Source organism: Triplophysa rosa, linkage group LG11, assembly GCF_024868665.1.
Source record: "Triplophysa rosa linkage group LG11, Trosa_1v2, whole genome shotgun sequence".
In the NCBI taxonomy this organism is placed as follows: domain Eukaryota; kingdom Metazoa; phylum Chordata; class Actinopteri; order Cypriniformes; family Nemacheilidae; genus Triplophysa; species Triplophysa rosa.
In genome coordinates, this window is record NC_079900.1 from 12,807,601 (window position 1) to 12,833,535 (window position 25,935).

Genomic DNA, 25,935 nt, shown 5'->3' on the forward strand with positions numbered 1-25,935 from the left:
ATTTTGCATGGCACCTCTTTTTTTGCAGCAGTTTATTTTTGCTACTGAAGAATTAATATTGCCATTTACAGGGCATTGAAGGTACTATAATCTTGTGGATTTTGCCCTAACTTACTAAAACTTGTCAACATGGCTTCTTTATGTGAATACGAGTGCAGTATCATGTAGTTGTCAATCGCTGGCAGTTTATATGTGAAATGAGGACATGACTGCAGCTGGCGATGAGGCCAAACCAGCATGTCCAGTGCAAAAAGGCTTTGACTTTAAAATTTTACTTAACATTATTTTATTTATCCGTTATATTGACCTTTTTGAAGGAGTTTGGTTTACTTATGAGCACTTGAGCTTAAATGAGACTTGGGTGTTTGTAATAGACGTAGGTTATGGTGTAGGCCATGATTTGTTGCAATTTTGAGGTGTTCAGTCTTATTATGATTTAAGAACATAAATGCGATTGCTCTCCTCACGAATCAACTGTTTTTCACTGACATGTGTCTTAAGTGTTGAGGACTAGTGCTTTGCGCCTACATTCAGTATGAGTAAAATACTCAAGTACTGTTAAAATCAGATACTCGAAGACTTTTACTGAAGGCGTTTTGGAATTGGTGACTTGTAACTTGTAATGGAGTAATTTTCGTTGCAAGGTATCTGTACTTTTACTCAAGTATGGTTTGCAGGTACTCTTTACACCTCTGCTATGTGTACCGCATTAACTCAAAGAACACAGGTTTAACGGTGACCAAATGTAATTATTTATTTTTTTGAAAGACACACAGAAGCAATTGCAACACATGCTTGGCATTTCATATGACAGTTAAAGCTACGTGAAGTGCATCATTATTAGTAAGTAACTAAATTAACTAAATATAATCTGGCTGCTCACGAATAACAATTGGCCACCTGATCTAAAGCTGCCACAGATTTCATCATTAAAGGCCTTTGTAAAATGAAGGGTTAATAGATTACATTTACCAAAACGTGTAGCCTATGCCTAAAAATAACACTAATTAAAGTTTTAGTCATACTAATGATTGTAACAAAATATATTTTATTCATTTTAGTGCAATGACTTTGGTTTATGTTATAGATGTAATACATATCTCACATGATTAATTTGAAGCATGAGCAAAATCTCCTCTATGCCATTTGTGCTGAGCCAATGCTCTTTCTTTGAGATGTTGATAGTTTATATATTGATTGGCAAATTTTGTCCTCAAAAACCATTCCCTTATGCCATCTATTGCGAAATTGACAGAAACACTGTAATGCTCCGTTTAAATATATAACCAACAGTCAGAACATCCATTCTCTAAATTTAAGAGATGCAGCATTTAACAGTCTGCTTTTTACCGTGACATAAAACAAGTTAAAACAAACAATGATAATCTGCTTTAACTTGTTTGTTAAATTGGTGAATAAAATTGATTTTAAGTTTCTGTAAGCAGCTGTAAGTCTATGTTTCTCTGATGCAGTCTACGACGTGTCACAACATGTTTTAAAAAACGAGTCTCAGGGTTAAAATACAGCAACTAGAAACTTACGTACAGTCTAACCGAACTGTGTGACAAGTGTTGTATGCAGTACAGTTAGGAACACAGCCTTGCTTACTGTAACAAAGAAAACACTTTCCTATGTGTTCAGCTATTCTAACGGTGACCAAGGCCTGCTAAACTACAGCAAAGAGCATGCTGACAAAGTTTCTTATGTTCCTTTAGGCAGGCTCCATTTCAACGCTGCAGGGTCAATAGTCTTGTTGCTTCCACGTTTTGCCTCTTTGGTTTTCCAATCATCAATCAGATCCTAAAGATAAGACAAAAACATACCATGACATTACATTACATAACGGTCCACATGACCAACTGTGCCCCCTGCATATCTACCTGTCTTTTTAAGATCAAGTGCTTCCCTTTCCAATACTTCAGCATTTGGAGTGACTGTAAAGTGCTGACAATGTCTACAGGATTGACGGCTGTTTCTTGACTGATTTCTGATCCCAAGAGTTAAAACAAGGAAACAAGGGAGGAAAATCACAATTAAATATTTTATAAGACATAAATGAGGTAATGAAGCATAATACTTAACAAGTACCTTTAATGGATATTTCTTTGCCTTGGAAGTTGTGTAAGTAGCGTAAGAGCACTTCTTTCCAATAGCTTCTGTAACTGATGAGGCCCAGGTCAGAGAGAGGGCGCTCAGGCGAGCCAACCTTCTCTTCCACTTTAGACAGCAGGTAACCTGGAAGGACATCAGCCATTTACATAATAATGAGGTGGTGATCTTTTGCATGAAACAAGAATCCATAAGTGCACCTAAAAGCATCACCAGAAAGCGCATTTCACCCTCTTTGCCACATTCAACATTTGGCTCAAATCTCCGTTTACATATTTTGTAGTACTTTAAAATGATCTATTTGCAAGCCTCGACATACAGTATAGCTGCATTAGACCCTTTGTTTACAATAGTGTAAATGCAGCAAAGACAAAAAAATGGATAAAAAATATACAAATGATCTAAATCTACTGCACTCACTGAAATCAATCAGCATCTTGCCATAACCCTGCCTCATATACTGTGGCATGGTCAGGATGCAGGAGACATTGTAGTTCAGGAATGAATTCTTTTCCTAAATCCAGATATATTTTGATTATCACAAAGTCATCACTTGCAAGGTCAGTGGATTCAAACCAATCCTAACAGAGTACCTTGGAGAAATATCCTACAAGGTGACAGCCGGTATTGTCCGCATCTGTCATGACATAAAAGAGGAAAGGCTCCACATCGTAGTACAAAGTTTTGTGGTCCAGGAAGAGCTTGGCCAGCAGGCAAAGGTTTTGGCAATAAATCTGTGAATGGCAAACATCAGTGTCAGCGAGGCTTAATAACCAAGTCAGGGCAGACGTACCCAACTCACTTGACCTAGGTTGTAAAACTAAATATATTGAAGAACTTCTACCTTGTTTTTCTTTCCGTCCACTTCAAAAACCGATATAGCCCCCTTTCTGTAAATCTCGTCACCTGGTGGATGTTTCCACACACATTTGGCCTGCAAGTGATATGTTACATGTGCATGCAACAACAATGTATTAACATTCTGATACTCTTCTTTATTAACAATAAACAGTAAAGGATCAGTTCACCCAAAAATGAAAATTCTGTCTTCATTTACTTGTAACCAAACAGTTCTTGGCCACCATTGACTACCACAGTAGGTAAATTTGCTTAATACATTTCTTTGTTCTGTTGAACACAAAAGAAGATATTTTGAAGAATGTAGGAAAGCAAACAGTTCTGGGGCACTTTTGACTACCATTGTCATTTTTCCTACAATGGTAGTCAATGGTGGCCAAGAACTGCAAGCAACAAGCATTCTTCCAAATATCTTTCTGTGTGTTCATCAGAACAAAGAAATGTATACAGATCTCGAGGGCGACAGAATTTTCATGTTTGGGTGAACTGTCCCTTTAAGGGAACATAAAGTGAACATGTAGAGTTACCATGTGACGTCTCAGTATGGTCTGACTCTTCATGTATTTGAGACAGAACTCGCACATGTAGAGGCGGCCAAGACGGGCGTACTCTTCAGGGTACGGCGAGTGGTACCATGTATCCAGCTCATAGCAGCCAAACACAATGGTCTTTATCATGTTCCCTCCCTCCGTGACCTGTCCCTGGAGCCGGAGCTTTTCCTGCAAGGACCAATCAGGGCGGAGGAAACAAAGGTCTGATTGAGGAAATGGCACGTAACCTAGAAGTAAAAACCCTGAAGCTTACCACATACAGTATGATGAGAGAATGAAGAAGCAGAAAACCCATCGAGAAATAACTGGATTTAATGCGATTATGTAGAAATAAAAGTCACCAAACATAGAAATCAAGTGAAAAAAGAGCATGTAATGTTGACTCAAAGGATTAATCTTTTATCTTCTAATTTCATTTTTGGATTAAAAGTAAAGGTGGTGTTGAAAAGAAACTGATATGACATGGAAGAGAGTATCATAGCACCAATGTTAAAGCTACAATGAGACAGTCCAGCGTAGGCCATCAAATAACCCAGACAGCAGTGGTGCGAGGGGGTCAGCCCGCCTGCCATCTTTACAGAGTCATGAAAAACGAAAGGGAAGGAGAAAAAACAGGGAGAAAGTGTGATGAGCATTCTCTCTTACAAGATCGTCCGAGGAACGTGCCTGGGCTTTTCTAAAGAGCTCCAGGTCATAGTCACTTGTAATGTTCTCCAGCAAGGGTTCCCGACTGCCTCCATGCATCTGCTTGTGATCCTCAAGAGAAGGAGAAAGAGCAATTCAGTACAGTGCCAATGAGACCTTCAATCAGGTGTAAACGATGAATATGTTTGTAGAGTTACGTTTGAAAAGTATTGTCATCATTTTTTCTTTGAACACAGAGCATAGGAGTATTCTGGCACTCACCAAATACTTATCTTTTTGATCTTTTAGAGGTACAGAATTCCTCTTCCTCCTCATCTCCGTCACTTTCTCCTTATACCTCAGTTGTCGCTCTGTTTGGGCCTGGATATAAGTTAACTCAGAGAATGTGAGTGCTGGTTGAAACTTTTATTCAGTAAGTATTCTGAAGTAAAACCTGGTAACATTTGTAGCATTATTAGGGGCACAAACAATTACAACAGTGAAGACGTGAAGCTTGATGTTATACCTGCTGCCGAGCGGAATGTCGGTTCTCATCCTGCCGTTGCGACAGCGTCCTTTCCTCCACATGTTTGTCCCGAGAGCCTGCCTTCACCTGAGCAAAAGATTTTTTTCAGATCTTGTTACTATATTCTAAAAAATTAACCATGAAGTTGGGTGAAAAGCTCTACCTTGCACTCATCTGCTGAAAGGTTATGGTACAGCGGACATCCAGATATTGAAAAATGCCTTTCATGTTTCCCTGTTAAATGTCCTGAAAGATTAATGAAGGTTGAATTTAAAATCCTTATGCATTTCAATACCTCATTAAGTCATTCTGCTTCAAGTCTACAGAAAAACTCATAAATAAATACAAAAAGAAACTCGATTCTAATTACCAAGTGAGTTACAACCAGGTGTGGGGCACTTCATGTTAAAGTTGTAGCTCTCATGAAAGCGCCGTCGTTTGGGTCGGTGGGCAAGGCTTGATTCTTTGAGTGACAGCTCCTTTGCCAGGCTCTCATCATGAGACACGTTTGGGCTGGACGCGTCAATGTCAGATTCAGAGGAAGGAGCGTTGCCTGTGGGAGTTCTGGGAGGGGACTCATCATGGTGTTTATTGTCTGCATGACCCACACAATGAAAGACAGGACTCTATAAAGTGTACCAGCAGTATATTGAACATTAGCATTAATTTATTACCTTATTAGCTTAATACACAGATTAAAAAATTGTATGGCTTAACAAAGAACCACGAAAATGACATAACTGGAACTCATACAGCATGTTCAACACATGACATAAACTGAGAAGAAAAAATAAAAGAAGCACAGCTAAGCAGAGCATGGAGATATTCAAATGTGATAAGGAATGAATTAAGGACCATACAATTTACTCGTACCCCTTTCTGAGATGTCCCCATGTTGCTCTGTGTCTGAGCCCGAGGAGCGACTCTGCCGCAGGGGGTATTTCTTGGGCGTCGCTGTCGCCCCCTGCTGTTGACTACGGGTCACGCGACGGGTGGAAAAGTTCACATCTTCTGAAACCGGGGCAGGGTTCCCCACTGGACTGGAATCTACAAAAACAAGTTTTGTTTGTTTATACATTTCTTCATTTTTTACTCAATTCGTCTAGAGTTCAACTAATTCAAATATGTCCACGAGTAATCACAAAAAGAAGACTAAACGTGAACTGAACTTTGGGCATAGACCAGGTGAGATGAGATTCTGTTTTATAGTTTGAGAATGAATAAAAACATTCCCCACAAATCTGAAATATATTAAGGCTTATAAAGTCATTATTGTATAACTATTAATAAATCATACCTAAGCTGAAATGCCTTTATTAAGTGACGTATATAGGCAGCAAGGCTGCAGTAATATCGTACCTTGTGAGACGAGTCTCGTTGAAGAGCGAGTGAGGCGGGTGTTCATAACCGTGTGGGCGTCACTCTCTGAGCTGTCTGTGTGCTCAGCAGAGAAGTCTGAGTCCTCCGTACCATCAGAGCTACTGCCAGCATTTCTCTACGTGTCCAATAAAACCAAAGCCTTGTCACAAAGACCTTGAATCACACATTTTGGCTTTACACAAATGTTTTTAAAAGAATGCAACTGATCACCTGTGGCCCCAGTACTAGATTTATATGTATAACATGAGATGTCCAATGAACCAACAGTATAAAGGAATAAAATACAAAATATTAATTGGGAAAATGAGGTTTAATATCCTAATACGTGATAACATTAGCCTGAACATGAATTGTGGTCATCACAATGGCTGCAAGACAAGTTATGTTATTTCCTACACAAACAATAACAAAAACTTTGCCACAATATTCATTCAGAGTCGTCTTTGTATAATTTAATATCGGACTGAGATGGGCACCCAACACCCAAATATAGAGTTTCACGTATGTCTGAGATGAGCAGGTGCACCACGCAGCAGGTCATGAGCACGCAGGTCTGTGATGCTGAGCACAGGCGCTATATAAACATACGCAGCTGGCCTGAAAGATGCAGTCCTACCTTCCGCCGCGGCATCGCACCTTCCTCAATTCTGCCTGGGTGGAGTTGATTCGCAGGATTTAATTTCGGTCTTATTTCCTCATGCAGTTACATAAAACAAACCCGAATACAGCATGCTTCATAGTGCAAGTGGAGGGTACATTAACCGCGCACAGCGCACAATGTTTCATCTCTGACAGTCACGGGTCATGACTGCGCGCTTCTGTTTACACACTTTAGAACTTCCGGTAGAATTTTTTAACGTAAAGGTCTTGCGATTAAATGACAAACGCGAGGTAGCAATGATTAGTTTTTTTAACGAAACATTTTTATTTATGTAAACACTAGCTGTTAACTATTTACAAAAGTTAGTCAAGTAAAACACATGATTAAAACATGCTGTGTTCGGGTAAAAGCAAAGTCATGTCACTAGATGGCGCTATAGCATAATGTTACTGTCAGTGGTGGAAAATGGCCGAGATTCACTGAGGGACCTCTAGTTGGGGGCATTTTATATTTTAAACAACGGATGCAGAACATTTCACTGTTTACGTATGAAATTTGCATAGCGTTTGGAGGTTTTACCTTAACAAATGATGGGAATTCCTTCCAAATTATTTTAAGATTCAAATGAACACTTAGATATATCAATCCTAATTTCCATGTTAATACCCCTATTCTATTCTATTCTATTCTATTCTATTTGCATTGTAAAAATGAATACATAAAATATTATTTTTAACTATTCAATGATTATTATTAAAAAATATTTACTTGGAGTGTATTAAAAAAACTCACAAGCAACCCAAGTTAAGAACTTATTTCCAAATACAGATCTAATTGAAAAACCATGTTGTGTTTTTCTCAGCTAAATGTACTTTAATTCTCTGGTATGCATTGGCTAATGTGCTTATGCAATAAGGTACAACACTTATGGTGGTCAGAGGCACGGTGGCACTCTTACAGAAAGACAGCAGGTAAAAAAGAGAATGAGTGCTAGTGGGTAATCTAAACGAGTCTAGGAAGCTCAGGAGTGGCAATGTTGCTGCAGTACACGTCAACCTATAGATGGCACTGTTTCCACAATGTTTATCCATATCACCCTGAATAGGCAGATGGAGACTGAGCCCTAGGCCAAACAGTGCACCGGTGTTGCGGAGGAGGCCTGCGAAAGGTGTAGTGTCCAGATGGACCCATTCAGACTGAATACACCACTTCTGTGCCTTTATTAGGCTCCAGTGTGGATCTATTGAGACAGCATCCAACAGGATGTAAAGTCCAACGGCAACAAATAGCAAACAGAGTATGGTTTGCATATAACCCTTCAAACTGGCTGAGTAGATCCAAGAAACTCTGTTAAAAGCTTTGGCCACAGCAATTCCTGTGTAGGTCAAGAAAAAAATAAATCATTATGCTTATTATGGTACAACTGAGTCAGGGGTGATAAGAAACAAAAGACAGAGGTACTACTATTTGTTACATTCACCTTTTTACATCGCTGCTGTCCTTCTGTAACCTTGTATCTCCATATTTTGTGAATTTTATTTTTTGACATAAATCATTATTATTAGTCACCCTTCATGTTTGTCACTGGGTTTTGCAAATATCAAACCAATAGAAAGTATTAAGAAGTGCTTGTCAACTTTGGCAACACAGTGTTGAATCATTTAAAAAGTACAATGTGTTCCATTTCCTGAAAAACAGCGAATTTTGACATCCAAGGTTTTGGAAGGACAGCGTCGATATGTAGGTCTTAATAGCTATTAAAGTCACCATAAAATGGAAGTTGAGATTGACTTCTATTCCGTATCGTGATGTGTATCCGAGTGAAGCGGCTTCTAAAATGTGAAAAAAATGTAGGGCGGGGCTTTATTTTGCCCTTCCCTTTTTGATTGGTTTGTTGTAAATTGGGACTGGAGGGGAGGGCTCAAAATGCCTGGCAATTGGACAGTGAGTATAGTCCTACCTATTTTTTGTTGCTTACATCATGTGGTGAATAGTTGTTGTTGAGAGGGGGAGAGGAGCTTTATGTTTTTGATTAAAGATTACAATTGCAAATTACTAAAAGAAAATAATGGTGTGCGCGGATAAATCATTGGATAATAATCACTGCAACACTGTGTAAAACACTTATAATTTTCCTGTTTGATTTCATGGTGACTTTAAAGGTAAATAGAGCCAAAGAATGCATTTTAATAGGAAAAATAAAGAAGATTTTGTAACTGACCTGTAACAATTCCACCAATGACCTGATGTGGGAAATGAGCAGCAATGAAGACCCGTGAAAGACTGACACATATCTGCACACCCCAGAACAGAGTCCAAAGAAGACCCTGCACGCACCTAGTATGCAAACACAAAGAGGGTAAAATAATATTTAAACAAATATTTTTTCAGATTTTTAAGGATGGCATAACAAATTGTAAATTTATTATTCATGTGTTTTTGCATAATGAAGTTGCTTGGTGCTCATTGTCTACGTGAAGGCACTGGTATTTATTTTTAAACTGATTCTAAAAGGGATAGTTCATCCAAAAGTGAAAATTCTGTCATCATTTACTCACGCTCATGTTATTTCATACCTGTATAAATTATTTTGTTCCGATGAACACAAAGAAATATATTTGGAAGAATGTTAGTAATGGTTAGTTCCAGGACATCATTGACTACCATAGTAGGAAGAATTAATTGCTAGTCAAAGGTGCCAGAGAACTCTTTGTTCTCCTAAATTCTTCAAAATATCTCATAATGTGTTCAACAGAACAAAAAAATACAATATTATTTTTCCTACTATGGTAGTGGATGATGTCCCAGAACTGAAAATTGCTAACATTCTTCCAAATATCTTTGTGTTCATTGGAACAAAGACATTTATCCAGGTTTGAAACAACCTCAGGGTGAATAAATGATGACAGATTTTTCATTTTTGGATGAACTATTCCTTTAAAAAGTGTTTGCACAAACATGTAATCAGATATGGCAACAAATGCATATTTAGCATGCTTTCCAAGGGGAAGGCTCCAAGTCTGGAATTTGTCTGAACCCAGAGTGCTCTCCCTTTTTGACTGAAATATTAACCAGCCGAGAGTGAGGCGACGTGGTTTCAGAGTGATGCTACAAAACTGTCACGGGATAGAGGACAGAGGCTAAATATACGGACGTCTTCTCACGCTGATTGGTTGGATTATCTAAACATTGCTCCTCCCAGACTTATAATACTTAAATAAAGTGGATGTCACTGAGCACATTTGACTTTTTGCGAAATACAGGAGGATTCATGAATTTGTAACTTGTGAAACTATACACTATGAAACTTAACCTATTTCAACTTAAAAACTTTAGTTAGGTCGTGCCTCATATTTGTAAGTTAAATCCAATTGCTTTACAAGTTACTAGAATTGATATTAAACGGACTTGAACAATCTAGTTGCACGTATAACTTAAAAAATCTAGTTTTACCAGTTTCAACTTCATTTTGTAAGTCTAGTATAAATTCAAGTGACTCGTAAATTGAATAATCTCAATGAGATGTCTTGGCTAAATGAGGGTGTAATAATAATAATTGTATCAGTACTACAACTATTCTCACCCTTAACACATCAAACTAAAATATACAAAACATATTGTTGGTGGAGATAAAGCAGAGCTGCTGCGGTAAATGAGCTGACTGAGGTATTTCCGTTTCACTTGGAGGCAACGTGAGTTACAGCGTCTTTCAATATCACTTATTATCACTTTTTACTACTCCCCAGATAAAGTCCACAGATTTCCTTCCTCTTTAAATATCCATTTTATTTAGAAATAGTGATTGAAGAATATTTTCATTCTGAACTAATCCTATGAATAAAGTAAATGTGCATAAGCAATAGCTGTATAGGACAGATCCCTCACCATCTTTTCATGGCATCACCGCCTTGCAAAATCGGCATCAGTGAGGTGACCATAGCATAATAAACTCCTGCAGCTCCCATTGCATGACCAGAGGGACTTCCTGAAAGAACAGAACCTGCTGTGAAATCTGCTTTTGATTCAGTCTCTATTGTATATCATTCCAATGAGAAACATTGGGCATGACTCACCAGGACCCGTCTCACAGGTCATTGGGAACTGTCTGATTTGTGGTACAGTTAAGTTGCCATAATAAACAGTTTCTTTAACCCACCAATAAGGACGCTCCCCAAACATGAGCCTGTTCAGTAATTAAATAAATCAGATTAGGAACATGTTCATGCTTGGTTATTAGTGATAAATCCCATATCAATCTTAAGGTTTGCAGATCAAGATCTTGCAATGTCCATATGTAATTATTCCAAATAAACAGTTGTTTGCCTTATATTAAATTATTACCCATTCAAGTCCCCAAATATGGCTTATTAAGAACTGTAAAATATGAGTCATCAATTTAATACTAGACACTTACTGAAAAAAGGTAACACTTACCACTTGAGAACCAAGTTGAGCCAGTCTCCCACTACAGCAACCCATACCAGCTTCACTCCTACTGTTGTTTGCAAGTGAAACCAGACAGGAAAAAAGAACAGAAAAGTAGTGCGTAGGTCTGCTATTGTAGACACAAATGCAAACCAGCTTTGAGCATACCCATAATGCATTTGCAGGTATAAAGTACTGCTTATTCCAAAACCATATAAAACTTCCATTGCTATTTTCATTTACGTTCTCAGTCTTTGGATTGGAATGTTAGCAGAAACAAGTTCCTGATTTTCATCTTGTCATCTTATTTTCAGGTGTTGACAGCATTATGATGTACTGAATCCACATTCTCAGCCTGGAGATGAACTGCACAAAGCCACATCTGCTCCTTTTATCCTTCTATTAGATGACCAGTCACCGGGCACCACCTGAGCTTTGGACTCTGTGGAGTAAATAGAGGGAAAATGGTCTCCAAACATTAAACAGTGGTCATTAAAGAGGTGGCCTGTATCATGCATGTGTGCTGGGTTTGAGGCACTAAATATAGCTCTCGATTACGAGAAAGAGACTCATGAGTTTAGTGAGGTGATGACATGATGTGTTCTCTGCACAAAAACATAGAACCCTTTGAACTTGTTTTGTGACTGCAACAAACATCAGGTTTAAGACATATTTACCAATGTCATATCATGCTTTATTTAGGAAGGTTTCATATGCAGTTTTGAAGAATTGCAAATGTTGCATTAACGTTACATTAACATCAACATCACACAACAAAAATGATCTAAAGGAAATTGGATCAAATGGGCAATTCCATGCAAATGTCAACCTTCAGATGAAAAATCTTTTTTTTTTTACCAAAACGTGTTCACCATATACAAGTCAAATGTCAATATGAAAGTCTCTCTAAGCATTTTTTTTTGTGTTTTAAAGGATAGTTTTCCAAAGTCCATGAAATGAATTGTCACATCTATAACGGCCCATTTTCCTCATAAATGGGCATGAAAATTAGTAATTATTTTATTTTCCAAAAAAAGCCATCCCTTCTCAATTTGTTGGGTATTATTGCTGATTTGCACATTTTAATTCACAGAAATCAGAGTGTTATCTCTCAAAAACGTGCATCCTATCTGTAACGCATACATTTTTTACTCTTTTAAAATAGTGAACTCGTGTATAGACTGATTTGATGTTTGATATTTAGTAAAATATAAAGGATTATTCAATATATTGGTGATAAATACATTCTCTGGGAATTTATATTCAAGTTTTGACATAGAATGTCACATCCATAACGCTGGAATTTCCCAAATGTAACTGCCATCATAAGCTGTTGAAGCTCTGTTGTTTGGCGATCACAATTAAAAAAAGTAGAGTTAGTAGGATATTTTTAGAGTTTGATAGACACTCATGTGATATTGTTTACCTTGACCTACTCTGGCCTGGTAACAGGCTCATTTCCAGCAACATCCTCTTGTGATAACACCTTCCTGCTCTTTAGGTCATTAGGAGGCCCGTTCGTGCAATGTCTCACGTCTTTGTTAGATGGCAAATTTTCCACTGGGTTGCCGAACTTCTGAGAGCTGCGGTTAGAGCAACTGGACCATGTGGAAAAACAAAGATGGAACATGTCCAGAACAGACTGTAAATAAGAGCACTACCTGCAGAGTGTTAAGAGCTCCACAATGTTTACAGCTGCCATCTCCAGGGTGATGCTTCAGACTAGTCATGTGAAAAATACTCATGGTGCTCATAGACACCAACATTCCATTATGAAAATAAAATGCCTCATTTCGCTGCTGCAAAAACCAGCTTGAATTAACAAGCGGGTCAGTGCTGGTTAAACTGGTGAACCGGGTTTTCAAGTGAAGTTGTTTCACCACAAAAACATTCCATGCTGGAGACCAGGATCTAAAACACAGCATATGGTTTTCATCAGGGATTGTTATGCATTTGAGCGGTAAAGCATTTTGCATAGAATTGAAGCCTACTGCAGAACTGTGCTCTTTGTAAATGTAGTTTACAGTTGTGTTCTCATGAGCCAAATCTAGCTCACATACACAGGAAAACACACAGGAAAGACAGAGTGCTTCAAAGGGCAGTTCAATCTCACGCCCTCAGGCCAAGTCCAAATATACATCTCGGGATTCGATTTCGATTAACAGCGGGTAATCATGAAAACAATGGTCAATTCCTGGGCAGACATATATTGTGACTCTTTTATCTATGTTGGATTTAAAAATAAATATTGCATGCAATCTTTTAAAACCACCACAACAGATTCTCCATAATGGACTCGGTGCACAAGCGTTTGTGATGAACATCTGATGTTGTCAGAGATTGGGATATCAGTTTCCGGTTTAATTTCTAAAACGACTTAAAAAAAACGACTGGGGAAAGCCACCACATAACTGTCAGATTTTACTTGTAATATAAACACTAGCTGTTGTCAAAAGAACGAGCCGCACTGATTAAATGAATAATCTCACATTATGTGTTTTCTCCTCCATAGCAGTCCATTATAAGGAAACAGCTCAGCTCAAGGCAGCGCAAACTGACACATAAAACTTTTCTGAGATCATGCTGATGTTTGATATCGGTGATAAAAAAAAGTATTTGAAATTTGATTTTCCCTGCTCGTTGTTCAGGTATGTTAAGAAGTTTTAGACATTAAACCCGGAAACTGATATCCCGACATCGGAAGTTAGTCACTAACGCTTGTGCACAGAGTCCATCATGCACATATATTTTAGCACGTACATAGGTTTGCTCAAGATTAGTGAGGTTCAAAGAGGGAGAACACCATGATGGTAAAAGTAGTGTAATGTCAGTGTAAAACAACTCCTTAGATTCTCTGTGATAATCCTGTGGTTATCCTAAATTTGCTGAATTTTGTTTGTGTTGCGGTCAAATTTTTACAATTATCGTCATCATCATCAACCATGAAACCGAAATTATGCTACATTATTGAAAGAAACCAGATAGGCTATTAAAGATTTTTGTCTTTTTAGGTGATTGTATTTTACTTGTTATATTTTGGCGGTTACTGCACACAAGACTGCCCACGCAGCCTCTGAAATCAGCCTTTGATTCGTTGCTCAACTTTCTGCAGCACATTTGGAAATCATGATCTGTATTCCCAGTGGGAGTGCTGAGAAAGTTAAGATAGCACGCAGCTGCATGCAGAACTTGTGCAACCCTTGTAACCTATAGAAATTTAGGAGCAAGACAGAAGAGTTCTGAGAGTTCTCAGAATTCCAGCCGTACATCTCTTACTCTATGGATCTGGAGGCACACAGCCTGGGAAATGCAGCAGAATTTGATAAGGGAATTTTTTGTTGTGTTGAAATATTTTTTGAGAAATTAATTAATGCCGATTGTTGCCTGTTGTATTTCGAGTTGTTCTTAAAAAATGATGTGTCACCATGATTCAGATTTATGTTTTCAGTGTTGAGGCATGATGTGCTGTTAAAAGTGCATTCAACACAAAGTGTTTGTGTTTGAGCGGTGAGGATGTGTACAATCTAATAATATAACAAAGTAAAAATACTCAATTTCAGTTTGTCAACATGGTTAGCAAAATTTAAAAAATCAGTGTTGCATTAATGAACACATTTAAGTTGGATAAGGCTAAAAACATTTGTTGAGACAACTCAAACGTCTTACTATATCAGGTTGCCTTATTTTTTGACATTTTCTCAAATATTATTTTTTTACACAGGTGCATAAAGTATTCATACATCTTACAACAATTTCCCACATTGAATTTTTTCAAAGCACAAAAAAATGGATAGCCTCCGACATTTTTAGGAGCTTTTGGAACAAAGAAACCCAATATGGGTGCTACAAGTTCAAAATGTCTCAATAGATCCATGTGTCCAGTTGTCAGGGTTCCTGTTTAGTGTGTTTTTGTTTCCTCTCTTGTGTTGATGTTTTGATTCTTTTGAGCACATGGTGTGGTTGACAGCCTGCCATGCCTTTTCTTGTAATTGTTGTAATTGTGCTGTGACCCCGCCCCCTCGTTACCCTGTTTATCTCCTCGTTATTGTTTCATTCTTCTCACCTGGGGCCCGTTTCAGAAAGGAGGTTTAGTGAAAACTCTTGAGTACATTAACCCTGAAATGAGGGAAACTCTGGGTTTTCCGTTTCAGAATGTGAGATATGTCAAATCTGAGAAAGCGGGGTAACTCAAGCCCGTTTCTAATAGAGAGGTAACTTATAACCATAGTAACTCAGTAACTTACTCTGTGAACCTAACCTGGTCGGGAGCAGGTTTTCTTTGGTAAACCCAGAGTTTCATTCGATCTCCTCCCCCCTTTTAAAGCGCAAGTGGTGTACCTCATTAATTCATTCATTAATACAGTCATTCATGGCACACATTTTGATCACACGGAGACCCTCTCAGTGACTAAAACGTCATATGTGCTTTTATAGAGGATCCTGTATGTGAAGAGGCTGCATTAATTCATATGGATGTTCTTTGATTTCAGGAGAGGAATTTAGGACCCGAGTGGAATTTTGTCATTTCTCCGTGCATTTTTATTAAAACTGTACCATTTTTCTTTACAGTGAATTAGATATATCAAAATATATTGCATCCATCCTTACATCAATAACATCAGCCATCGTGGCCGTGTATTACATCAGAGCATATTGTTTCTCATTCTGTTCTCACAAATGGTCGTTTACTATGGAGGATAAGAAATGACTTAATAAAGTGTGTAAATAAAGGTGAATAAAGAAATTAATAAATAATACAGACAAACGCAGAAATGAAGTGATAAAGGTAATAAACAATTAATTTAGACGTGCAGCCATTCCTACCCAAAACTGCTCCGAGCAGGGTTCGAACCAATGATCAGTCTGAATTTGACACTGGAGACTGACATCCTAACAAGTGTCCAGATACACCATGACGTCTCACACTCCTCACTAGAGCACTGATGGGGACTGAGAACATGATAATATTTGTATTATTTCTGTTGTTTCATTCGTTTATTCATTCATTTACTGATTCATTTGTTTGTTTATTGGTACATTTATCTTTTTTATCAATTTAAATGCAAGTCATTTACACATTAAAGCACATTAGTAAATCCACTAGATGCAGAGCGGAATCCTCGCTCTCAAGCACTTTCTCCCGCCATGTTGCTTTTTTTTGGTGCCGTTGCCATGGTGAATTGTAATATCGGAGCTCCATTGATCATGGCTTGTCATAGTTGTGGTACGCTGTTCCGAAACCAAAAACTCAAAGTTTCGCATCTTGGTGTTAAACAACTCAAGAGTTCACATTTTAACTCAGTGTTGGTTGAACCTCCGTATTGAAACAGCCCTTGCTCTACTCATTGTCTTATCTCTCTCCTCTCCCGTCTCTCGTTTGCTTTATGACTTTCACGTGCTCTACTCGTTGTCTTCTCTCTCTTCGCTCTCTCCCCTCCTGTTTCTAGTTTGGGTTCTTATTGCCTTCCCTTTATGTTCCCTTCTGTTCAACTGTCCTGTGTCAGATCGTTGTGTGTTATATGTAAGGAATAATTGACGACGGGCCGTTCAATTATCGAAAGTTAATGCACACCCCGAGGTGGTAATGCGGCCACGACGCGAAGCGGAGTGGCCGTTACACCTCGGGTGTGCATTAACTTTCTATAATTGAACGGACCGGAGTCAATTATTCCGCTTATACCACGGTCACAACACCACAAGACGTTGTTCCGATACCACAAGACGTTGTTACGATGTTTTATCTCAAGACATTTGTATGGTATTTGTCCCGGAATGCACTTGCTGGTAGGACTAATTTCTTACGCATCTCATCTGAAGGCGTTGCTTGAGTCTGCATATGCAGTTTTCCGAGAGCGAGAGGAAGACAGACAGTGCACGTGCACACGCGTTTGCTTCACTGAGAGTGAAAAGACAAGTATCTATATTTGATTTGTTTTCGTCGTATTTAACACCCCTGTCGTATAAGAAAAGTATTAAGAGAAAAAAGTGACATGGAGGTTTCTGCGCCAGCTGCGGTTCTCTCAGTGGCATAGAAAGCTTCCTGCTGTGTGTTTTAAGTCCCGTTTACCCATTCCACAGACGAATTTAACATGTTGTTGTTGTTATTTTTGTGCTTCGTGTTTTATCTTTAACCCGCTGATTGTGTCATGTAGTTTGCCGTTACATTTGATATATGCTTTAGTTTTTCATCTGAACAGTCCTGTACAGTGCTCTCGCCATTGTTGTTCAAATGTTCATGCTGTCCATAAATATTAATAGTTATTTCTTCTCAGACAATGGAATTTGCCTGTCACTTTGTCTGTTGTTAAATACATATTCACTGGTGGACAGTAGGCTAAACTTGGCGAAGTGATATGGGACTGTAATGCGGTCAGCAGACCTGGAACACCTTCATAGGTGTGCGTTTAACTGAAAAATAATGCACACCCGTCGAACGTTCGTCAGCCAATCAGAATGAAGCATTCAACAGCCCCGTGGTATAAGTATATGTATATGTACTGTATATGTATATGTGCTTTGCCAGTACTGACTGCCTGGTCCTTATTCTCCACAGTCTCGTTTTTTAAGCCTTGCCTGAGTTTTGCTTTGTCTTACCTTTTGACCAGTTTTTCTGCCACCCCCTAGTGCCTTAGTTCCTGTTAGGTTGTCCCGGACCCTGGTTGGTGACACCTCAGCTCTGCATTGGAGTTTCAGGATGGGTTGAGTTTCTCTCCCCGCACAGCCTTCCTCCCCGAGTTGGTTCGTTTCTCTCTTCGGAGTGAGTCGGGACGAGCTTCTCTCCCAGTGGATTGTTTCCTTCCACTTGATGTCACCAACTCTGACTGTTTGTTGTTTTGCCTGAACTGTTGTTTTGTTTAAACTTGTTTTCCCCGCATTTGAGTCCCAGTCCCTCTGTCAGTCATGACATTCAGTACAGTGGCTGCATCATGTTATGGGGCTGTTTTTTCCAAGAAGGAACTGGCCATCTTGTTAAGAGAAAACAGGTGTTCCCAATTTAAATGAAAAATATTCCAAGATATATTGTTTTGGTCTGATGCCGGAATACTACACCCTTGAATCATTTACGTTACATTTAGTCATTTAGCAGACGCTTTTATCCAAAGCCACTTACAAATTAGGTAAACAATGAAACAAATGGAACGACATAAGGACAACAAAACCATAAGCGCAGTAAAACTGGTCTCATATAGCCTATCACAGCATACAAAGTTTTTTTTTATGGATAGAAAGAGTAGAAAAGAGAGAAATCAGAACTAATCGGTCAGGTGCTGACGGAACAGATATGATTTCAGCCGATTCTTAATCTGCTGGTCTTGTAGCAGCGGGCAGATCATTCCACAAATGTGGAACAGATCCAGAGAAGGTACGCCAGAGTGATTTTTTTTCCCTTTTTGGGGGGCACTACAAGACGTCGTTTGTTTGCAGAGCGTAGGGATCTGGCGGGACATAAGTCTGTATTAGCGAGTACTACAACATGAGTTTTAACAGGGTGGATGACAGTAACAGTATGTGACTTGAAGGAGATGTTGTCATATGAGGGTGCTGGCTTTTTGAATTTCCAGTCGTTAGGGATAAGTAGACCGGTTCCTCCACCCCTCCCTGATATGCATGGGCTGTGGTAGAAAGTGTAGTTATTGGAGAGGGCGGCCGGTCTGGCTTGATCCAGGTTTCAGTAAGTGCTAAAAGAGAAAGTCCAGAATGTTTAGCAATAGCTGTGATGAAATCTGCTTTGTTTACAGCAGATTGGCAGTTCCATAAACCAATAGGAAATGTAATTGAGGTAGTTGGGGATACTGAAAGAGTGTGCAGATTATTAGCATTGCGTTGCCTTCGATACAAGTGATTTACAAGTTGTAGTGACAGTAGGGATTTAAAAAACAGTAAAAAGCGGAGAATAGGGAACATTCAAGACACATTAAAGAAATGAAGAGACTAAATAGAAGTGCAAAAAGTTAAGACTGAAGTGCAATACTCAAGTGCCTTGTCTGTGTGCTTGAGTCACACAGGTAGAGTCGTTGGTCTTTACACTCTTCTGTCTTCACGTGATGAGGCTGCCGCGGTGGTTAATACCCATCTGAATCACGCAATTAAATTCAGCAGGACACGCCTTACAATATCCCACAATAAGCAAGTAAATCCATCACGAGACTAGACGAGAACAAACGTGACTTCAACACGTCACACGGCGGTTGTAAACAAAGCAACGATTCCTAGCAATGACTCTTTAACCCATAACGGTCAAGGTTTCACAAGATGATAACAAACATGTCTGGTCTCTCTCACCAGCAACTTGTTCTTCTTTCTTTTTGAGTTCAAATACAGCAGATTCACAGATCTGAAAATGCTGTCACTGAGTTTATTCGGAATACTGGTTTGTCTCTTTCACCAGTTTATGAATAAGCTGTTATTGCTTACTTGGTGAGACATGTTGTTTGAAATGTCGAACATGAATTTATTACAGATACAGTATTTTCTCGTAAAGTGTTCTAAATGAAGTACAGTCTGTAAAGTGTGTGCAATGGCTGCCTCCTATAGATTATATAAGACAAATCTCCAGAGGTCCAGATATCCATGGCAGAACTCTTTAAATAATGTTTATTGGAGTTTGAGGGTAAAGTATGCATCAACTGTTTGAGATAATATGGACATTACTGTGTTGCAGCTCTGGTATTTACCATCTGGAATTCATTAACTGCAAAAGTCTTGACAGAATAAATACAGCATGTATGTGTGTGTGAGGGTCTGTTTGAGAGTTGGAGTTTGTTTAATATATCTACATCATCAGTCTTCGCTAGCATGTATGCTTTGAGTAGTGAGCAAAACAACCATCAATCTTGGCAGAAGTTTATCTTCTAACTTCAGTTCACAAAATTTACAGCCCTATCTTGGGTCATGCTCTTAATAGGTTTAGATAGGAAATGCATGTAGAAATGGGCCTGTACTTGAGAGAGAAACTTAATTGGTAGAGCATGTTACTAGCAATCTAGCCACGGTTACTAGCCACGGTCACAGCGAGCACGCATAATATCAGGTGAAATAAAATAAAGGAAATGAATAATAAAATGAATAAAAGTAAATGTACTGTAATGGTATGTTACAGGCTAAATTTACACTGCATGATATTTTGAATTTTAGAGTGTATCTGATGGCTGCAGCTACAAAGAAGCTTTCATATTAAATATGGTTCTTATGATGATGTCAATAACATAAAAACACAGTTCAATAATATTTTATGTCCCATGTCCAACCATACTGAGGTTAAACCAGCTTCATACTTGATTTGAGAGGCTTTCTTACAAAAGATTTATTAGAACAATGTTTCACAACCCTGTTCTTGGAGGCATACCAATAGTACACATTTTGGATGGTGTGCCTCCACAGCTTGGGGAAACACTGTGAGAACAAGCCAAGACAGATGTTTTCCTTAGTAGATGGCATGTTTGATTTAAATTGCACGTTACATCAACTAGGGTCAAAGTATCATTCTAATTTAGTATAAATCATGTGCAGTATGTTGAATTCTGGTGTAATATAATAACAACATTTTCATTTTAAATTATTCAACCTATGTATTCCATTATTGTATGCACTTAAAGAAATATACAGCAAAGTTGTAGTCACCCTTGAAATTTTATTGCATGGATGAACATTTTTATATAAAAAATTGAGTGAATTTGAGGGGTGATTTTCTCGGTCTCTCGAAATCTTCAGAAAAAAACATTTGTACAATACAATAAAAAAAGCACACCGCCTAACGGAAATATTTAACAAATGTTATGCAAATTTCGTGGTCTAAATAGAAAAAATTTAAGGGAAAAAGAAATTGTGTTGACATTCAACTGGCAAATTCGGTCACATCACACAATAAATTTCCTAGAAAAAATAAAAGCATTTTTTAAACTATGATTGTTTAGCAGAAGTTTAACATTGTTAAACACAAAGTCAGTGAAGAGCATATACATACAGTATATCACAATTTAAAAGAGGATTTCTACTCAAAATTCATAACTCCTTCAAAGCCATGGTAAGTAAATGGCTCCAGTGCTGAACTGCACATCTCCTTTTCCATACAGGCCATTTTGTTGTACTCACAGTCACTCTCAGAGCCTGGTGAAAAATAAATTCCATCAGGCGAGTTGATTGATGGATCTTCATCAAAGTAGTTGTGGGGTCTGAGGATGACGCCACCACCATTGCCTACAGTAACCGTGTTGGGGATGTCCTCTGCGTGTGGAATGTGAAGGAATCCAACGGTCACCCAGGCAACCAGGTCCTTGAAAAGACATGAATGAATAGTAACTCCATTGTAAAGCTATGTTGCACTCAATAACCAAAACACGTTATTTCAGAATAAAGCCGTCGGCTTTTGACTGATTTATTGACTGACTTACCTCATTGTTGATGCTCTCATTATCTTCAATATATTTGCTAAAGTCAACGAATGGGGCCCACATGTAATTTTGACTATAAAGGCTGCTGCTAGTTTGCTCTTCATCTTTATGCTTGGTTATAGCAACTTTATACCTACAAAAGAAAAAGAGAATAAAGAAAAACCTTATTTAACTTCAACTTATATAAAGCAACACAAACAGCATTTCTACTAAATGTACATGTCTCTAGATATTGTGTTTGGGTATCGGCCTTACCGAGCCCATGACATGGACTTTTCCTCAGGCTCAGACTCAGGAAGGTGATCGCCAGCAAAGCTAAAAACCTGAAGCCTGTAAGAACGCTGGTGACCCCAACGGTTGGTGCGGTTACTGGCTATATGAAGATAACGGGGTGTTTTAGTGTTATACTTCATTGCCGCCTCTTTCTCGGTCATGATTTGGTGCTCCACCAGTTGTGGTATTTTTGCTTTATGCGAGGGCATCCATGGCAATGCCACCTCCTTGAACACCATGTCTTTAGTCTGAAACACGTTCTTCACACCTTTAATGAAAAGAAAATGTTACTGTTGTATCTTATGGCCTCATATTAATTTACCACCAATACATATATGTGATCTCAGTTGATTGTGAGAGTTTTGCCAATGATGAAGCATTATTGATAATGTCTTAATAAGGATTATAATAACGTAAGTGACATTTCAGAAGTAAAAATACTTTGCTTATTGAACTTGACTATGAATAATCTACAATCATACGAATAAATAAATGTTTGAGACTGTGAATGTCATCCTCACGGGATGCATTCTACTTTTAGCTCTTCTTATCGGACAGATGGCTAAAATTAAAATAAGCATCATAATTTATGCCATTTAAAATATGCGGATTAGACACACAAAAGTACCAATTAAGCCTATGACAACTTATTTTCTTTATTGTCATTTTTGAAGGCCTGTTTTGTGGCAAACATAAATTATTGTGACTTTAATGTGTTCTGTATCTTACCCAAGATATCCAGATCGACTTTGAAGTTGATAAAATGTGTATGGATATTTCCAAGGACATTTTCTGCAACTTGGTGACCGTACTCCAGACTTCCATCTATCTTATAGGAGGATGATATATAACCAGTGGCATGAACTCTTGCCTCCACGGAGCCGCTCTGATAGAAAATAAAGTCCCATATGTAATCGTAGTTACCTATAGCAGTGATAGTGCGAAATATTAACGCACTGTTTGCCATACCGCCGAAACCATTATGAAAAAAATCTGAAAAATGTCGCCTCAGAGGTCGGCCCATATCATGCTCAAAAACGCAGATGGAGTTCCTGGAGCGCAGCGTGACATTTCTATCAATATAACGGTACGTGTCTACATATGTGGCATGGTGAGGACAGTCAATCCCTCGCACCAGCTCGTGCGCAAAGCGACCGATTCCAATACTTGAGTCGAGAAACTTTGTGAGCATCATTCCAGGAGTGAGCGAGCCGTAGACAGACATTGCCTCCTGCACGCTCAGCTCGTAAGCGACCCTCTCTCCTTTAAAGCGAATATCAAAAACTCTCATACCGGTCAGGGAGCTCAAACCAAACGCAAAGCTCCACTTTAGATAAACCACTTCGTTGTTTCTAACGCTGAAACGTTTACCTTGAAGATAATATTGCTGTGGTCCTAAACCAGAGGGTTTATTTCTCGGTTTCAGTGATGCGAAGTTCGGGATTTCTTTGAATACAATTTTTTTCACAGAACCAGCTTCGTATTTTTTTTTGAAGTCGTCAATGGAGTCAAAGTATTGTCCATTGTATAGCACCCTGTCAACTGTCCAGTCTGAAGAGTTGCTGCTTTGGTGGTGGATCAGGATTTCAAAGCCCACGGGATGGATGTACATGCCACTGTAGTCACGGAAGAAAGATATCCAGGTTTTGCGGTCACCAGCCTGTACACCTCTAGGCATGCCCTCATACGGAAGCAAATTCCTCTTTTTTGGGATATATCCAAAACTTTCACGCAGTGGTTTTTCAATGTTTTTAAAAACTTGATTCATTAATGTGAAGAGTTGCACATACTCCCCGGTTGTTACTGGACGGGCTGTAAAGGGTAACGTTGCAGCTTTGTATTTCTCCTGGGTAACATCACGATGCTGTAGGGGACCAGGGAAAAGTCCCACCACGTACTCCTTCAAGTATCCTTGCGCGCCATAGAACACCACGACAGAAGCGTCCCGGGGCGGCTTCGCCCCTCTGGCATCCAGGTAGCGCAGCGCATCTGCCTTCTTCGGGAGCAAAAGGTCAATCAAAAAGATGAAATTCTCCGAGGGTTTTGCTGTGGCCGCATGGGAAATTCGCAGGTCTTTCTGAGCCCACATGTAATCGCGCACAGTCTTGTACTCCTCTGGAGATAGGTCGGCAAAAATCAGACTTTTATCCGAGTGTTTTACTTTCAGAGATTCTTGAGGTTGGGACAGGCATTTTGGAAGCCTATTCGAATTTATGCATATCAAGACGATGTTGATTATAACTGAGATCAGTCCCAGAAGTATCAACAAGTATTTTAATACAGAATTCATTATGTAAGCGACCACGCCTCTGATAATGAAGACAGCGGTCGAGAGTGAGACTGCAATAGATGAAGGAAACCACAGACTGCTAGATTACTATTTAGCCACGCCCACCTGGGTTGATCCCCTAAAACCCACAAACGACCCCAAATCCTACAGGGTTTTCATGTCTATTCGTTTTATATGACGTTTTTTTATCATGCATGTAGTATCTATAAATGTACAGAAAGCTGCCGTATGCTTAAACTTATCATTCATGTTTTAGCAACGCAATAGCATTTCTTTCCGAAAGAATTTAAGTCCAATTGTTAAACAGACAAAAAATTTAGTAAGAAATTTTAATACTTACGCTCAGCATTTCTGCAAACCGTTGCACAATTCCCTCATGCTCTCATCCAAATGTTTTGTGAAGAAGCACAAACACAACCGTTCTCAAGTTTGTTTGGATGCTGCATTTGTGTTTCAGGAAAATAATTGAACGGGCATCTTTTTGTTCTGCAGGGCTTTAGCAAGTTGAGAGATGTCACAGGTACAGATGGGCACCACAATTACTAATTATTATTATTATATTTTCTTTTTAAGATAAGGGGCCAAGAGCAATATAAATTCTCAGAATTCATAGCTACAGCCTGGATCATTACGAACACATTTAAATTGATAGAAAATAGGAAACAGGAAAAGCCTTCTACAAAATACAATGTAGAATTCCAAAATCTGAACATTGCTAATCCCCGAATGATAGTTATTTTACAATACGAATACACAAAAAATCCACATGATCAATGTGTTTAAGTTTTTTGCTTTTAACTTTTTTAGAATTTTAGATTTTTAAAATGCTCTAACTAATGGGCATATGACTGCAATAACGGTCTTTCATTACTTCCAGAGACAACTGGAATTCAACAATGTTCCTTGAATAGTGGCATCACTGACCTAAACATTCCATACTATAATTATCAGCAGAAAATGGTTGTTCTTTGTGAATCTGTTTTATGTTTGCAGATTAAATTACTTCCGACTGGCCCACTTGGTTTTTCCCTGCCTTCAGGCCGAGATAGGCTGGAACAGACTCCAGCAATCTCCACGACCCCTACATAGGTTAAGTGGCATAGAGAATGGATAGATTAAATTACTTTAGACTTTAAGGCCCCAGGACTTTCTCCAACAATTTTTAACGGCAATTTGACATAAAAACTGTGCTTCGGTTTTGTGTGCTAATAGCCAAGTGACCTCATAGTGACTTCAGTGGTTCTTGTCTGTCTGATTGCCTAACCATTGGTCAACATTTAAGTCCAATTTTCTTATTTAAACTCTATTTGTATATATTCCTAAATGTATATGTTTATTTGTGTGATCATATCTACTGTATATGTGTGCTTTTGATGTCTTCTTTTCAGTAAAAACTGGTATATCCCTGGTCTCTTTCCTGATATTGTACATTTAATACAGATAAAAAGCATTGATAGAACATTGACAAAGCAAGAAAATTCAAATACAGTAATAACACTAAATATTCACATCTTCCCTCTATCCATAAATATTGTCAAGGCACAAGGCAATGACAATAGTGCCCCCTGCAGATTTGACAGTATATTGCCGTTGAACCTACTTTTATTTGTCAATGCCTTTGTTTGAAATATGACATAAAAATGTATCATAAACATAAAAATACAACTCTGTTGTAAATTTAACTAAATAAAAATAATTTACTAGGTATATAATTACACTATTGACGGGAAAACAAGCAGGAAAAAGATAAGAAAGCAGATGGGTAGAAAAACTGGATAGATCACATATCTTGCATAATCCTTCTGTAGACACAGAGCAATACAAATCTCTGGTGAGCAATGTGCTTTCTTTGTCTTGTATTAACCAGAGGTTTGATTTTACAAGATAAAAAGAAATGTGCTTAAAAT

The 25,935-nt window shown here is 38.5% G+C and overlaps 2 protein-coding genes across 19 annotated transcripts; both read right to left on the reverse strand.

Annotated features, from left to right (window-relative positions):
* Positions 1-710: 710 nt before the first annotated feature.
* On the reverse strand, positions 711-18,264 carry kat7a (K(lysine) acetyltransferase 7a). 18 transcript variants are annotated; one of them, XM_057345812.1, is made up of 15 exons: positions 6,665-6,889; positions 6,028-6,163; positions 5,542-5,715; positions 5,039-5,263; positions 4,832-4,914; positions 4,669-4,755; positions 4,425-4,523; positions 4,185-4,262; positions 3,495-3,686; positions 2,954-3,043; positions 2,703-2,843; positions 2,530-2,623; positions 2,089-2,235; positions 1,881-1,987; positions 711-1,800 (listed from the first exon to the last, which is right to left on the reverse strand). In XM_057345812.1, the coding sequence occupies exons 1-15, from the start codon at positions 6,677-6,679 to the stop codon at positions 1,702-1,704; spliced, it is 1,767 nt and encodes a 588-aa protein (XP_057201795.1). In that variant the 5' UTR covers positions 6,680-6,889; the 3' UTR covers positions 711-1,701. The 18 variants fall into 18 exon arrangements, 14 of the variants coding, with proteins under 14 accessions (XP_057201795.1, XP_057201792.1, XP_057201794.1 ...); XM_057345809.1 differs by having other exon boundaries at positions 4,164-4,262; XM_057345811.1 differs by having other exon boundaries at positions 4,185-4,265.
* Positions 18,265-20,401: 2,137 nt separating this feature from the next.
* Positions 20,402-25,607, reverse strand: aoc2 (amine oxidase copper containing 2). Its single transcript, XM_057345916.1, has 4 exons — positions 22,468-25,607; positions 21,721-22,006; positions 21,466-21,598; positions 20,402-21,347 (listed from the first exon to the last, which is right to left on the reverse strand). The coding sequence occupies exons 1-4, from the start codon at positions 24,026-24,028 to the stop codon at positions 21,066-21,068; spliced, it is 2,262 nt and encodes a 753-aa protein (XP_057201899.1). The 5' UTR covers positions 24,029-25,607; the 3' UTR covers positions 20,402-21,065.
* Between the last annotated feature and the right edge of the window lie 328 nt (positions 25,608-25,935).